Source organism: Pholis gunnellus, assembly GCF_910591455.1.
Source record: "Pholis gunnellus genome assembly, chromosome: 21".
In the NCBI taxonomy this organism is placed as follows: domain Eukaryota; kingdom Metazoa; phylum Chordata; class Actinopteri; order Perciformes; family Pholidae; genus Pholis; species Pholis gunnellus.
In genome coordinates this window covers 20,171,003-20,186,140 of record NC_136548.1, presented here as the reverse complement: position 1 = coordinate 20,186,140, position 15,138 = coordinate 20,171,003, and the positions used below count along the sequence as shown (strand labels likewise).

The 15,138-nt window shown below is 41.8% G+C and overlaps 1 protein-coding gene across 1 annotated transcript; it reads left to right on the top strand.

The window, feature by feature from the left end:
- Nucleotides 1-2,035: 2,035 nt before the first annotated feature.
- dpysl4 (dihydropyrimidinase like 4) lies at nucleotides 2,036-14,600 on the top strand (the record flags this gene model as incomplete). Its single annotated transcript, XM_079183202.1, has 15 exons — nucleotides 2,036-2,344; nucleotides 3,845-3,933; nucleotides 4,092-4,276; nucleotides 4,365-4,529; nucleotides 6,750-6,811; nucleotides 6,933-7,013; nucleotides 7,134-7,202; nucleotides 7,417-7,537; nucleotides 9,929-10,085; nucleotides 11,972-12,113; nucleotides 12,312-12,396; nucleotides 12,605-12,690; nucleotides 12,791-12,970; nucleotides 13,927-14,092; nucleotides 14,509-14,600. 15 exons carry the CDS (start codon nucleotides 2,036-2,038, stop codon nucleotides 14,598-14,600), a joined length of 1,989 nt encoding a protein of 662 aa, XP_079039328.1.
- Between the last annotated feature and the right edge of the window lie 538 nt (nucleotides 14,601-15,138).

Genomic DNA, 15,138 nt, shown 5'->3' with positions numbered 1-15,138 from the left:
CGTGATCCCACAGGAACACGGCCAAAGAGACAGGATCCCACTGGAACACGACGACAGAGACAAGATCCCACAGGAACACGGCCAAAGAGACAGGATCCTACTGGAACACGGCCAGAGAGACAGGATCCTACTGGAACACGACCACAGAGACGTGATCCCACAGGAACACGGCCAAAGAGACAGGATCCTACTGGAACACGACGACAGAGACAAGATCCCACAGGAACACGGCCAAAGAGACAGGATCCCACTGGAACACGGCCAGAGAGACAGGATCCTACTGGAACACGACCACAGAGACGTGATCCCACAGGAACACGGCCAAAGAGACAGGATCCCCCTGGAACACGACCACAGAGACGTGATGACACAGGAACACGGCCAGAGAGACAGGATCCCCCTGGAACACGACCACAGAGACGTGATCCCACAGGAACACGGCCAGAGAGACAGGATCCCCCTGGAACAAGGCCAGAGAGACAGGATCCACAGGAACACGGCCAGAGAGACAGGATCCCCCTGGAACAAGGCCACAGAGACAGGATCCACAGGAACACGGCCACAGAGACAGGATCCACAGGAACACGGCCACAGAGACAGGATCCCACAGGAACACGGCCACAGAGACAGGGTCCTACTGGAACACGGCCAGAGAGACAGGATCCCCCTGGAACACGGCCACAGAGACAGGATCCACAGGAACACGGCCACAGAGACAGGATCCCCCTGGAACACGGCCACAGAGACAGGATCCACAGGAACACGGCCACAGAGACGTGATCCCACTGGAACACGGCCACAGATTTACTAGCAGAGACTTGTCGATACTACCGCTATTAGTATTGAGAACAACAGTTCTTTGACAGATGCCAAAATAAATTGTGTGCTGGCACGTCCGGCTGCTTCCCCCTCAATGAAAACCAGATCCAAACTTAGCTACGGAGGAGTTCTGCACCACGACTTCACAGCGCGATTGTTTGGAGGGCAAATGTTTCTGCATTGGAAAGTTGCGTAGTTATTGACACCTGAGTCATTACCACAGCAACACATGCACATGTTTGGTGCTAAATCCCGTCTGATTACTGACAAATAACAACACGGACAGTCTGTCTTCAAGATTTGACTTGAGAAACAAAGTCTGACCAAAAAAAGATTTAATTATCTCATATCATCTCTTTTAGTAAACTATTATATTTTCTTCATTCACTTGTCTCCTAATTGAAATACTGTCTCACTGTCCCTTTGAGATTCTGTCAGACAGGAACATGAGAGCTTCATGTTAACATGAAATTACAGACTTTGTTACGGTCCACTGAGTGTGTGTGTGTGTGTGTGTGTGTGTGTGTGTGTGTGTGTATGTGTGAGATATGAGATAAAGTGAATGTGACAGTCAGAGATATCCAGTTCAGACCTCGGCGTCTCCAGAGATCAGCAGTAATGAGCACTGACCTGTGAGCATTGAGTCTATAAAGTCCAACAGTTAAAGTCTCTGAAAGCTTCAGAGCTCTGATATCACATGATGATGTCACATGATGATGTCAGTGTTCACCCTGAACACCAGGATGCTCTTCACTTGATAAATAACCAATACCAGCTAACAGCTGATCGATCAGCGTCCTGTAGTAACATGTTTGTGACGATCAGATATAAAAGCTCGGTGAAGTCGTCCCTTCGTCCTCTATGACGACTCAGGAAGGTGAAAACGATGATAATATTTCTGGGTTTGCTGCTGTTTGCTCGTGTTTCTGAAGGAAACACAAATAGGAGAGGAGTTCCTGAGGTTCAACAAGGATTCAAACCAACAACCTCTCATGAGAATCTGATTCAAACCTCATCCTCTTTCATCAGGACTCATTTTCTCTCTTGTTTCTCCTCTTCTTCCTCCCTCTGATCAGTTCCTCTCAGTTTGAGATCACAGTTACTCCCTCCTCCTTGGCCTCCTCCTCCTCCTCCTCCTCCTCCTCCTTGACCTCCTCCTCCCCCTCCAGTCCTCTTCTTCCTCTCCTTGTCTCGTCTCAGATCAGATCTCTCCATGATGTCTACGAGGAGGTCTTCTCAGGACGACGACTGCTCCTCTCTCCTCTCCCGGCTGGGTTCGGACTCTCCTCGTCCTCGGATGAAGTATGGAGGGATGTTCTGTAGCGTCGAAGGAGCTTTCGAGAACAAAACTCTGGACTTCGAGTCGTTCAGTCCGCAGACGCAGCGTCGCCGAGCCGCTCAAACCCAAACCCAGGAGCCTGATGGAGGAGGAGGAGGAGGAGGAGGAGGACGAGGACGAGGAAGAGGAGGACAGACAGTGGTGTTTCCCTCTGGACACACCCGGGAAAACTACGGCAAGAGAGAGGTTAAAGAGACGATATTCATAACATGTTTTAATTCAGAACGCTACCACTTTGTGAATGATTTCTAGATATTTAAGTCATTTAAAAAAAAGGATTAAAATATTTGAAAGTATTTGTTATTCAGATTTAGTGTTGAAATAATTTAACCTGACTAACGTGCTTTTAAAGTGATTTTAAAGCTGATCACACAAGATTGAAGTGATATATAAATATTAAAAACACAGATAAATAAAGATTGTTCATAAATAAAAGAACAATACACATTATTTATGATGTGTTGAGGTATTTGTACAGTGTCACGTTTATTGAAATCAGTTGAATTTAAACACATTTAGACAAAATAATCAATTCATAATTAATGACGTCGATCATTTCATCAATAAAATGAGGAAGCAGCTTTTATTTGTCTCATTATGCCCCCCCCCCCCCCCCCGGAAATATGTGCAGTTCACACCATTATAAAACATCCAGTCAGCGTGTGAGATGTTTAAAGTGAATCATTCGTTTTAAATATTATTTATGATCATATAACGGGCCGTTTTACTGCTGTGAGTACTTTTATTACTTTACAACATTTATCTGATTGTAATCAAGTATTATTTTTATATTTTGTGTGTTATTCGTACTTTAATCTCATCGACCACTGCGTGTATTTTAACTTTAATTACATCCATCCCTTTAGGAAAAACAATATTTTACCTTAACATAGAGATAATGTTCGTCTGCGGACTTTATTTTGACGCTTTACACCGGAAGCCGGGTGTGTATTGTCGGGAGCGTGACGTCATCGGCGACAGCAACAAAGCAGGCTGTGAGTGTGCGTGTGAGCGAATCAATCAGCCGATCGCAGATCGATCAGGATGGCGTTCCAGAACAAGAAGAGCAGCGTCAGAGCCGCGGTAGGTCCAACCCGAACCGGGCCGGGCCGAGCCGGGAGAACGGGGAGAACGGGGAGAACAGGGAGAACAGGGAGAACGGGCCGGTGAAGGAGGATGCTGCAGCCTGTCAATCACCGACCCGTCAGAACCAGACCGAGGCTGACCCGGATCACACTGACCCGGATCAGGCTTGGACCTGGTGGTTTATTTAAGTAGGATATAAACGTAATAAATCGGATGCATTATACTTCATCTCCTGCAGCTGATCAATAATGCAAACATTTGAACTGTGACTGATTTCATGAACTAAAATCATTTTCAGGGTCCACAGAATAAATGTGGTTTATTCTGTAACTGAGATATAATATATGTATATATATATAATATCTCAGTTATATATATATTATATCTCAGTTATATATATATATATATATATATATATATTTATATATTATCTCTGTTATTTATATATATTTATAGTTTTATTTAAGTTTTTTAAATAAAATATCCTGTCAGGCTGTAACGTGTTCATCAGATAACTTCATATTATATATTCTAGAAGTTTGTTTTATGTTTTTGATAGTCGGGTGAGAATGATTTACCCAGCAACCACTCTGTTTCCAGGGCGACCGTCTGATCATCAAAGGAGGAAAGATAGTCAATGACGACCAGTCATTCTACGCTGACGTCTACGTAGAGGATGGGACCATCAGGTAAATAAATTAGATATTTATTAATTAAGGTCTCACAGTCATTCATGCTTTTTGCTGGCAGTGCAGGTTTTCAGTGGTCTAGTTGGAGTCCACCTGACCTCCAGGCGCCTCTTCCTGTCTCTGGCATCATCAGACTTCCTTTCCTTCGTCCTGATCAGACAGATTGGGGAGAATCTGATCGTCCCAACCGGCGTGAAGACGGTGGATGCGTACGGTCAGTTGTTGATCCCCGGAGGAGTCGATGCCAACACCAACTTGAACGCTCCGCAGAGAGGCATGAACCCGGCCGACGACTTCTACCAGGGAACCAGAGCCGCCTTATCCGGAGGAACCACCACCATCAGTCAGATTATCACCAATTACCGATCAATAATCATCAGTATGGCCTCAGGCACATAAAGAAGTAATAACAGTGATGGTTGTGTTTACAGTGGACCATGTGCTGGTGGAGCCGGGGACTAGTTTATTGACAGCGTTCGATCAGTGGAGGGAGACGGCGGAGCAGAGGGCCTGCTGCGACTTCTCTCTACACCTGGACATCACTCGCTGGCATGAAGGACTGTGCGAGGAGTTGGAGACGCTCATCAAAGATCAAGGTCTGAAGAGAGACCCCTGAAGAACTAATCCTCACTTCAGTCCTGGTTGATACAACATTTCAGTTTGAGTGAAAACAAAGGAATTCAGACTTAATCAGTTCCGTTTTATAGTTCCATTGATTTGTGTATACAAAGGAGAAAAACTGTAATACAGCATTTATTTCCAGTACTGTCACCACAGACACCCTGTTCATTATACTGCTAATCCATAAATATTGTAATACTTTCATCAGAGAGCAACAGTTTCAATCACCTTGTTGCTACTAACCCTAACCCTACTACTCAACGAAAGATAGTGAGACATTTATTTAAATAAAAATCTTTGAGATTTCAACTTTCAGACTCAAATGACATGAATGTCACTAAAGACCCGAAAGTCACGAAAGACCCTATAGATACTAAAGACCCAAAAGATACTAAAGATTCTAAAGATACTAAAGACCCAAAAGATACTAAAGACCCAAAAGATTCTAAAGATACTAAAGACCCAAAAGATACTAAAGATTCTAAAGATACTAAAGATTCTAAAGACCCAAATGATACTACAGATTCTAAAGATACTAAAGACCCAAAAGATACTAAAGACCCAAAAGATACTAAAGATTCTAAAGATACTAAAGACCCAAAAGATACTAAAGATTCTAAAGATACTAAAGACCCAAAAGATACTAAAGATTCTAAAGATACTAAAGATTCTAAAGACCCAAATGATACTACAGATTCTAAAGATACTAAAGACCCAAAAGATACTAAAGACCCAAAAGATACTAAAGATTCTAAAGATACTAAAGACCCAAAAGATACTAAAGACCCAAAAGATACTAAAGATTCTAAAGATACTAAAGACCCAAAAGATACTAAAGATTCTAAAGATACTAAAGATTCTAAAGACCCAAATGATACTACAGATTCTAAAGATACTAAAGACCCAAAAGATACTAAAGACCCAAAAGATACTAAAGATTCTAAAGATACTAAAGACCCAAAAGATACTAAAGGCCCAAAATATACTAAAGATTCTAAAGATTCTAAAGATACTAAAGATTCTAAAGATACTAAAGACCCAAAAGATACTAAAGATTCTAAAGATACTAAAGACCCAAAAGATACTAAAGGCCCAAAATATACTAAAGATTCTAAAGATACTAAAGATTCTAAAGATACTAAAGACCCAAAAGATACTAAAGATTCTAAAGATACTAAAGATTCTAAAGATACTAAAGACCCAAAAGATACTAAAGACCCAAAAGATACTAAAGATTCTAAAGATACTAAAAACCCTAAAGATACTAAAGACCCAAAATATACTAAAGATTCTAAAGATTCTAAAGATACTAAAGATTCTAAAGATACTACAGACCCAAAAGATACTAAAGACCCAAAAGATACTAAAGATTCTAAAGATACTAAAGACCCAAAAGATACTAAAGATACTAAAGACCCAAAAGATACTAAAGATTCTAAAGATACTAAAGACCCAAAAGACACTAAAGACCCAAAAGATACTAAAGATTCTAAAGATACTAAAGATTCTAAAGATACTAAAGACCCAAAAGATACTAAAGATTCTAAAGACCCAAAAGATACTAAAGATTCTAAAGACCCAAAAAATACTAAAGACCCAAAAGATACTAAAGATTCTAAAGACCCAAAAGATACTAAAGATTCTAAAGACCCTAAAGATACTAAAGACCCAAAAGATACTAAAGATTCTAAAGACCCTAAAGATACTAAAGATTCTAAAGACCCAAAAGATACTAAAGATTCTAAAGACCCTAAAGATTCTAAAGACCCAAAAGATACTAAAGACACTAAAGACCCAAAAGATACTAAAGACACTAAAGACCCAAAAGATACTAAAGACACTAAAGACCCTAAAGATACTAAAGACCCAAATGATACTAAAGACCCTAAAGATCAATCATTAAAAAACTGATTATAAATAAGACCTTCAGCCCACACACTTTAGAACTAACTACAAGCCTGCTTTTGAAAGAAGACACCTATGGAAGCAGGCCTTGGTTGGACCTTAATGACTGATGGCACCATAAACTCATTTACATATCGTAACTACAGTTCTGATTTCTGGATTATGGTCAGATATTATATCAAGATATTAAAATGTCTGAAAACATCTGAAACATGTGGGTTTAAACAGGGAAGAGATGGAGGAACACAGGTGGAGGCTGTGTGAACTTAATTGTAATATTTGTGTTTCAGGTGTGAACTCTTTCCTTTTCTTCATGGCATACAAAGACAAATACCAGAGCTCCGACTCTCAGGTGAACTACAGTAGAACTATTATTGTTGCTTGTTTGTAGTCATTGTTGCTAAGCTTGGTTATGGTTAGTTTATGTCAATGTCTTCATTTGACTGAATCTGCTTCTTGTTTTGGGGTTTTAGCTCTATGAGGCGTTTGGGGTCCTCCGGGATCTTGGGGCCATCGCACAGGTCCACGCTGAGAATGGTGACATCATTGATGAGGTAATACACCTGAGTAAAGTCAAGTACAATCAAGCAAAATGAATGAATTCAGGGATAAAAATCAGCTGAAGGTTCATTGTTCATATTTTTACCGTGAATTTAAACTGGTTTGTGTTTCAGGAACAGAAGAAACTTATCTTTCTCGGCATCACTGGACCTGAAGGACACGTTTTATCACACCCTGAGGAGGTACACACACCTGTAACACACCTGTCATTACGTCTGTAATCATGCCTGTAACACACTATAAAAACATCCTCATACAAACGTCCACCAGGTGGTGTCGGGGCCAGTGAGACACGTGTATTACTGATGAGTGTGTGTGTGTGTGTGTGTGTGTGTGTGTGTGTGTGTGTGTGTGTGTGTGTGTGTGTGTGTGTGTGTGTGTTGTAATGTGTTTCAGGTGGAGACTGAAGCTGTGTATCGAGCTGTCACCATCGCTAAACAGGCCAACTGTCCGCTATATGTTACCAAGGTGATGAGCAAATCTGCTGCTGATGTCATCGCTAAAGCCAGGAAGAAAGGTGAGATCTTCATTATCAAGTGTTCTTTACACATCAGGTTCAGATTTAACTGTACATTTCATTTAGGACTGTTCTGATGCAAACACTGATCCGCTCTGCCAGTCCACATTTACTGTCCCACGAGACAAAGTCGACTAAGACGGTCCAACAATATCCAGAGCTTTCAGCATCTCTGTTAAGGTGTGGTGTGAACACGGACCCAAACGCAGACACAGGACAGCAGAGTTCTTTCTCAACCCAGGTTTCTTTAATACTCTCAGGCAGGAATAAACAGGAAACACACAGAATGTCCAAGTGCTGAGGCAGCCAGGCGCCTGGCGAATAGTCCCTTCTCTCTCTCACCTCCGAATCCGAGAGAGAGGGAAAGCCACTCCTGAGTGGCAGAAAAAGCCGGTGGGCTCTGCTCTGGTCCAAGCTGGAAAGTGGCTCTGCCGCGTACGTGGCAGCCAGGCAGGCAGGCAGGATCGACTGTGTGACACCCGAGGCTCGACACAGGATTAGACAAGCCAACTCAGCTGATCTCCGAGGAACGAACTGGAAGACTTCTTCGACCAGGTGAAACCCGAGGCTCGACACTGGATGGTGGGTAAGTTGCAGACAAACAGAAGGTTAGCACCAGAACTTCACAGAGTGAAAACGAACAGACTTAAAGGGCCGGAAGACCAGGTAGGGTAACGGACGGATTGACAGCTGGGACGAGGATGACCGGAGTATTTATGTCGGCTGGAGATGATCACGGGAGATGAGACACAGCTGTGCCTATGGAGAGAGGCGGTGGGCGGGACTCGTAGGAGGACACTACTGTGGAACACAGAACAAAACACAAGCACACGGCAAAACATTAACAAACAGACAGGGGAACGACAGCCCACATGAGGAGAGGTGATCGGGGAAAACAGAGGGAAACACACCAGGGTTAGATATAAATCTCAGGCTAAATTTCATGGAGAACAGGTCTTTTGGGTTGAGGAATTCCTAAAAGTGCATTTTCAGTCCAGGTCAACAGTTTTCTTCCCTGCTGAGAACAGTCTGGACTAAGTCCTTCTTCCTCCTGAGTCATGTCATCATTTAAGGAACTACTTTGAGAACTACTAAAAGTTATCTCTGAATTCCTACCAGAGTTTTGCTTCAGTGGCCACAGAAGCTGCAGTCTTTCTAACCTCCTGATAGTGTCTGATGCTTCAGGAATCACCATGGCCAACCAACCTGAGAAGACTGCTTCCTCCGATTGCCTCCTTCACTGCTCTAGGGCTCCAGCTGGTTCTTTGGTTTTCTTCCTTTGTTCTTCTGACACCAACTCTAAGCAGCTCAGAGCAGTTCCATGAAGGCTGGATACTCTGAACTGCTGTTTGGTTTATAGGTGAGGCTCATCCTCTTCATCCGCCTGGAATCCTCTTTCAGTATCAAATGACACTGCTCATGGTTCAAATCCCACCTCTCAGACAGACAACACTTCATTTGTGTAAATAACTGGAAATCTGACTTCACCTTTGGTTCACAAGGTGTTCCCTTTTGGCTTGGTCCCCTCCTCTTCATCAGTTACATCCTCCCTCTTGGTCACACAGTTCGTCAGCATGGTCTCCAGTCTCACTGTTAGCAGATGTCATCTAACTTTACATCTCTACTAAATATATCACCAACACCACCCAATCCACCATCACCAACTGCCTAAATGACGTAGATGAGCACCAATTTCCTCAAGATAAACTGCAGCAAATCTGAAGTCATCATCATCAAATCCCCCGCCAAACACACCAACAGCTGCTCCCTCCCTGTCGATGGCTCGACTGTCTCCCCTTCTTCCAAAAACCTCAACCGTGGAGTCATTTTTGACTCTTCCCTTTCATTTGAAAGGGAAGAGGCTCTTCCGCTGGAACTGTCTACACACTCACATCAGGACCTTAGATTCACTCCCTTACTTCCAAAAAGCACTTAAAACACACCTTTTGAAGTCTGCTTTCAATGTCAAACCATTCTTTATTAAAACAAGTATCTATGTTTTAGGAGCATGCTTTGGACATGTGTACAGTACTTTCAAAATGTTCTTCTGGGTTTTTACCACAGCTTGCGACATACAGCCTCTTGCCTGTTTACGACCAGCTCTCTGTGTTTCACACACACCGACTAGACAACAGTTTGCAAGGCTGGGGTCGGGATGCATGCCCAAAGTAAAAGAAGGAGAAACACACTTGTTTTCAACATTATAAAGGACTTGGATAGCCACAGGTTTTTTGATGTCCACAAATATTGCAACAACAATCTTTTCAAGAAGGTGGAGGCTGTGTTCGCACCACCAAACAGGTCCGCCACCAGTAAAACATGTGAAAACTGTCTATTTGCTGCAAACTCAAAGAGCTTGTGGGTCAAACATGCTCATGTTTCTGTCCTCAGGTATCGTGGTGTACGGGGAGCCAATCACTGCCAGCCTGGCCACTGATGGTTCTCATTATTGGTCAAAAGACTGGGCCACAGCTGCTGCCTTCGTCATGAGCCCGCCTCTCAACCGGGATCCTTCAACTCCACAGTACCTGATATCCCTGTTGGCATGGTTAGTACGACTTTACCTCTCTGTTAGAATGGTTAGTATGACTCTACCTCTCTGATAGTATGGTTAGTACGACTCTACCTCTCTGTTAGTACGACTCTACCTCCCTGTTAGCATCGTTAGTACGACTTTACCTCTCTGTTAGAATGGTTAGTATGACTCTACCTCTCTGATAGTATGGTTAGTACGACTCTACCTCTCTGTTAGTACGACTCTACCTCTCTGTTAGTACGACTCTACCTCTCTGTTAGTACGACTCTACCTCTCTGTTAGAATGGTTAGTACGACTCTACCTCCCTGTTAGCATCGTTAGTACGACTCTACCTCTCTGTTAGTATGGTTAGTATGACTCTACCTCTCTGTTAGTATGGCTAGTACGACTCTACCTCTCTGTTAGTATGGCTAGTACGACTCTACCTCTCTGTTAGTATGGTTAGTATGACTCTACCTCTCTGTTAGTATGGTTAGTATGACTCTACCTCTCTGTTAGAATGGTTAGTATGACTCTACCTCTCTGTTAGAATGGTTAGTACGACTCTACCTCCCTGTTAGTATGGTTAGTATGACTCTACCTCTCTGTTAGAATGGTTAGTACGACTCTACCTCCCTGTTAGAATGGTGAGTATGACTCTACCTCTCTGTTAGAATGGTTAGTATGACTCTATCTCCCTGTTAGCGTTGTTAGTATGACTCTACCTCTCTGTTAGTATGGTTAGTATGACTCTACCTCTCTGTTAGAATGGTTAGTATGACTCTATCTCTCTGTTAGAATGGTTAGTATGACTCTACCTCTCTGTTAGTATGGTTAGTATGACTCTACCTCTCTGTTAGTATGGTTAGTATGACTCTACCTCTCTGTTAGAATGGTTAGTATGACTCTACCTCTCTGTTAGCGTTGTTAGTATGACTCTACCTCTCTGTTAGCGTTGTTAGTATGACTCTACCTCTCTGTTAGCGTTGTTAGTATGACTCTACCTCTCTGTTAGAATGGTTAGTATGACTCTACCTCTCTGTTAGTATGGTTAGTATGACTCTACCTCTCTGTTAGAATGGTTAGTATGACTCTACCTCTCTGTTAGAATGGTTAGTATGACTCTACCTCTCTGTTAGTATGGTTAGTATGACTCTACCTCTCTGTTAGAATGGTTAGTATGACTCTACCTCTCTGTTAGAATGGTTAGTATGACTCTACCTCTCTGTTAGAATGGTTAGTATGACTCTACCTCTCTGTTAGAATGGTTAGTATGACTCTACCTCTCTGTTAGTATGGTTAGTATGACTCTACCTCTCTGTTAGAATGGTTAGTATGACTCTACCTCTCTGTTAGAATGGTTAGTATGACTCTACCTCTCTGTTAGAATGGTTAGTATGACTCTACCTCTCTGTTAGAATGGTTAGTATGACTCTACCTCTCTGTTAGTATGGTTAGTATGACTCTACCTCTCTGTTAGAATGGTTAGTATGACTCTACCTCTCTGTTAGCGTTGTTAGTATGACTCTACCTCTCTGTTAGCGTTGTTAGTATGACTCTACCTCTCTGTTAGAATGGTTAGTATGACTCTACCTCTCTGTTAGTATGGTTAGTATGACTCTACCTCTCTGTTAGAATGGTTAGTATGACTCTACCTCTCTGTTAGTATGGTTAGTATGACTCTACCTCTCTGTTAGAATGGTTAGTATGACTCTACCTCTCTGTTAGCGTTGTTAGTATGACTCTACCTCTCTGTTAGCGTTGTTAGTATGACTCTACCTCTCTGTTAGAATGGTTAGTATGACTCTACCTCTCTGTTAGTATGGTTAGTATGACTCTACCTCTCTGTTAGAATGGTTAGTATGACTCTATCTCCCTGTTAGCGTTGTTAGTATGACTCTAACTGGTTTTTTTCCAGTGGAGACCTCCAGGTGACTTCCAGCGCTCAGGCGAGCTTCTCCACAGCTCAGAAAGCAGTCGGTAAAGATGACTTCACTCTGATCCCAGAAGGAACCAACGGAATTGAGGAGAGGATGTCTGTGGTGTGGGATAGAGCTGTGGTAAGATCCATGTGAGCATGAAAATGCCGACATGATCCATAAAATATCCCTTTTCCTTTTCTGACTCAAGGCTCTAATGTTAGAGGATGTTGTATTGTACTGTACTGTATAAATGTAAACTCTAAACTATCACAAAGTTTCCACTTCAAAGGTATTGGGACAACATGATGGAATATGAATGTGGTTCTTTCTCTGCAGTTCACGGGGAAGATGGATGAGAACCAGTTTGTCGCAGTAACGAGCACCAACGCTGCTAAACTCTTCAACATTTACCCACGCAAAGGTATCAGTCAGAAGATGAAGACACTGTTGCTGCTCTACTTTTACTAACACACATATAAAAGAGGATAGGTTTAGTTCACTTTTTACTTAGGATGAGATGGAATAAACTGTAAGATGAATATAAACATAATACTTTAAATGAGATTAAATTTAAAAGAGTATTCAGACATCTGTAACACAGTAGACTGGTGTATCTGTCCCGTGTTCAGGAAGGATCGCTGTAGGATCGGATGCTGACATCGTCATTTGGAATCCAAAGGAGACACGAACTGTTTCTGCAAAGACTCATAACCTGGTAACAACACATCAAACTTCATCATCAGGAATCAAAATTCATCGTCAATCGTCTTAAACTGTTCCTAATCCTTTCTAATATACTGCCTGTTTGTGTGCAGACGGTGGAGGTGAACATCCTGGAGGGTTTGGAGTTTCGAGGCGTGGCGTCAGTGGTGATCAGCGGCGGTCGAGTTGTTCTGGAGGACGGAAAACTCAACGTGACGAAAGGTTCAGGACGCTTCATTCCCAGAAAGGCTTTCCCAGACACCGTCTACAAGAGGATCCGAGCCCGCAGCAAGGTACCTAAACGGCTGCTTAACAACTAAACTACCTACTGGATAACCATAGCTTTATGTTCATATATATATATATATACTTTTGGATTTATATTTATATTTATTTCTACATAGTCGTTAAATGTTAAATGTTTATACTTTCGTCTGTTCTACTTTTTTTGCTGTCCTTGTTTTATGTTTTTTTTAGTGCTGGGCAAGTTAACGCGTTATTATCGCGTTAACGCATTAATTAATTAACGCCGACAATTATTTTAGCGTGCGTTAACGCAGTTTTATTTTTATTATTAAGCGACATTTTGAACACAAGAACCGGCCGGCCGAACGGAATCATAACTGTGTTATAACTGCTGCTGTGTGAAGGGAATCCTGCTGTTAACAAGAACCTGATGAGTTTAAAGTGTTTAAACCAAATGTTGTTGACCTTTAGTTCATAGAGCAGCACTTTAAAATAAAAGGGCACAATACACTACTTTTGAATTCATTACTGAATTTTACGCATAACAATGAGATTAATCGCGCTAAAAATCGTTGCCAGCACTAGTTTCTTTATATTTCTCTTGTTTATTGTAAACTTGTGTATGTACGTTGAGAGCAAAGTGAAAACCGGAGTCAAATGAAGCTGATTCTGATTCTGAACTATCTACAACTCTGTCAGAGGTTAACCAGTGAACTAGTTAACTACCTAACTAACTGGTTACCTAGTTTACTGCCTGTCCAACTGGTTAATATGTCTGACAGAGGATCACAGTTTATAGCATGCTAATTAGTGAGAACTGTCAGATTAACAAGTTGTGTACAGGTGGAGGCCAACAAGCAACAACAAACGACCCGGTTCAGCCTCTGTCTAGTCGGTTAACTATTTGAACTAGTTGATTTGTGATGAACTGATCAATTTAATAACTGACCGATCAATCCATTCAGAATATGTTTTTCTCAGAAGTTTGTTCTCTTTGTTTCAGATGGCTGAGGCTCGCGGTGTCCCCCGTGGAAACTACGATGGTCCTGTTCATGATGTCATCAGCATGACTAAATTGGTCCCACCCACTCCGACCACCAGGGGGCCCACCTGTCCGAAAACCCAGGCCAGCCTCCGAAACCTCCACCAATCAGGATTCACCCTGGCAGGTAGCGTTCACGAACGCAGGACACACACATGTATCTGCAGTATTCAGATGTGTTTCCATAATCTGATCAATTATAGGTGATTGACTCTGAGTTGCATTCAAGGTAAAAAGTTTCAACCACATCAGGTTTATACATATAACAGTTGAGTACTGCAGTTAAATATGAAGAAGAAGAAGAGGAAGACAGTTTGATAACAAATGAGGGGAAAACACCGCAAATACGTTGAATAAGGACATTTTTGCATTAGGGCAGAGCAAGTGCATTAGAGCAAGTGACACAGTCAGGAGAGAACCTGTGTTCACTTTACAGAACCCGGTTCTGTAGAAATTTATTTTTGGTTCAGAATTGTTGGCATTCAACTTTTCAATGTATTTTTTTTCTGTAAATTTCACTAATTTCGATCTTTTTCTGCCCAGGAACTCAGATTGATGACCACATACCTCGTCGCTCTGCTCAGAAGATTGTGGCGCCGCCTGGTGGTCGATCCAACATTACAACCTTATCTTAAAACAAGTAGAAACAAGCTTCACTACTTGATGCAGCGGAACACTTAGAGATCCTTTAACAGTAGAACTTGAGCTAGTACTAAGCCCGACAACAACCTTACAACTAGTACTACACCCTGTAACAATAGTATTTCAACTACTACAGAACCCAGCAGCTAGTATTGAATAGTTTAAAATCAGTACTAAACAGTAACAGAAACTAACTAAATCCTACAATAATGGTACATTGACTAGTACTTAACCCTACAACTCAACAATTAGTTATATATACCCGAAAACTAGTACAAGATATTTCAATACTTGTATTTCTAATAGAAGCGAACTTTTCGACAACCATCCAACTAAATCCTGAGACAAATTCACTTCAACGAATTCAACTCAGTACCAATCCCGAGTAGTAAACGTAGTAAAACTCTAAAAATACTACACCCTGCTTACCCTGCCCTAAAACAATGGTACGACAACCATACAAGTACAACAATCTTGCATGTACCAAACCCTCCAATATCTTTGACTTTAACTAGTCCTGAATGTTACAGT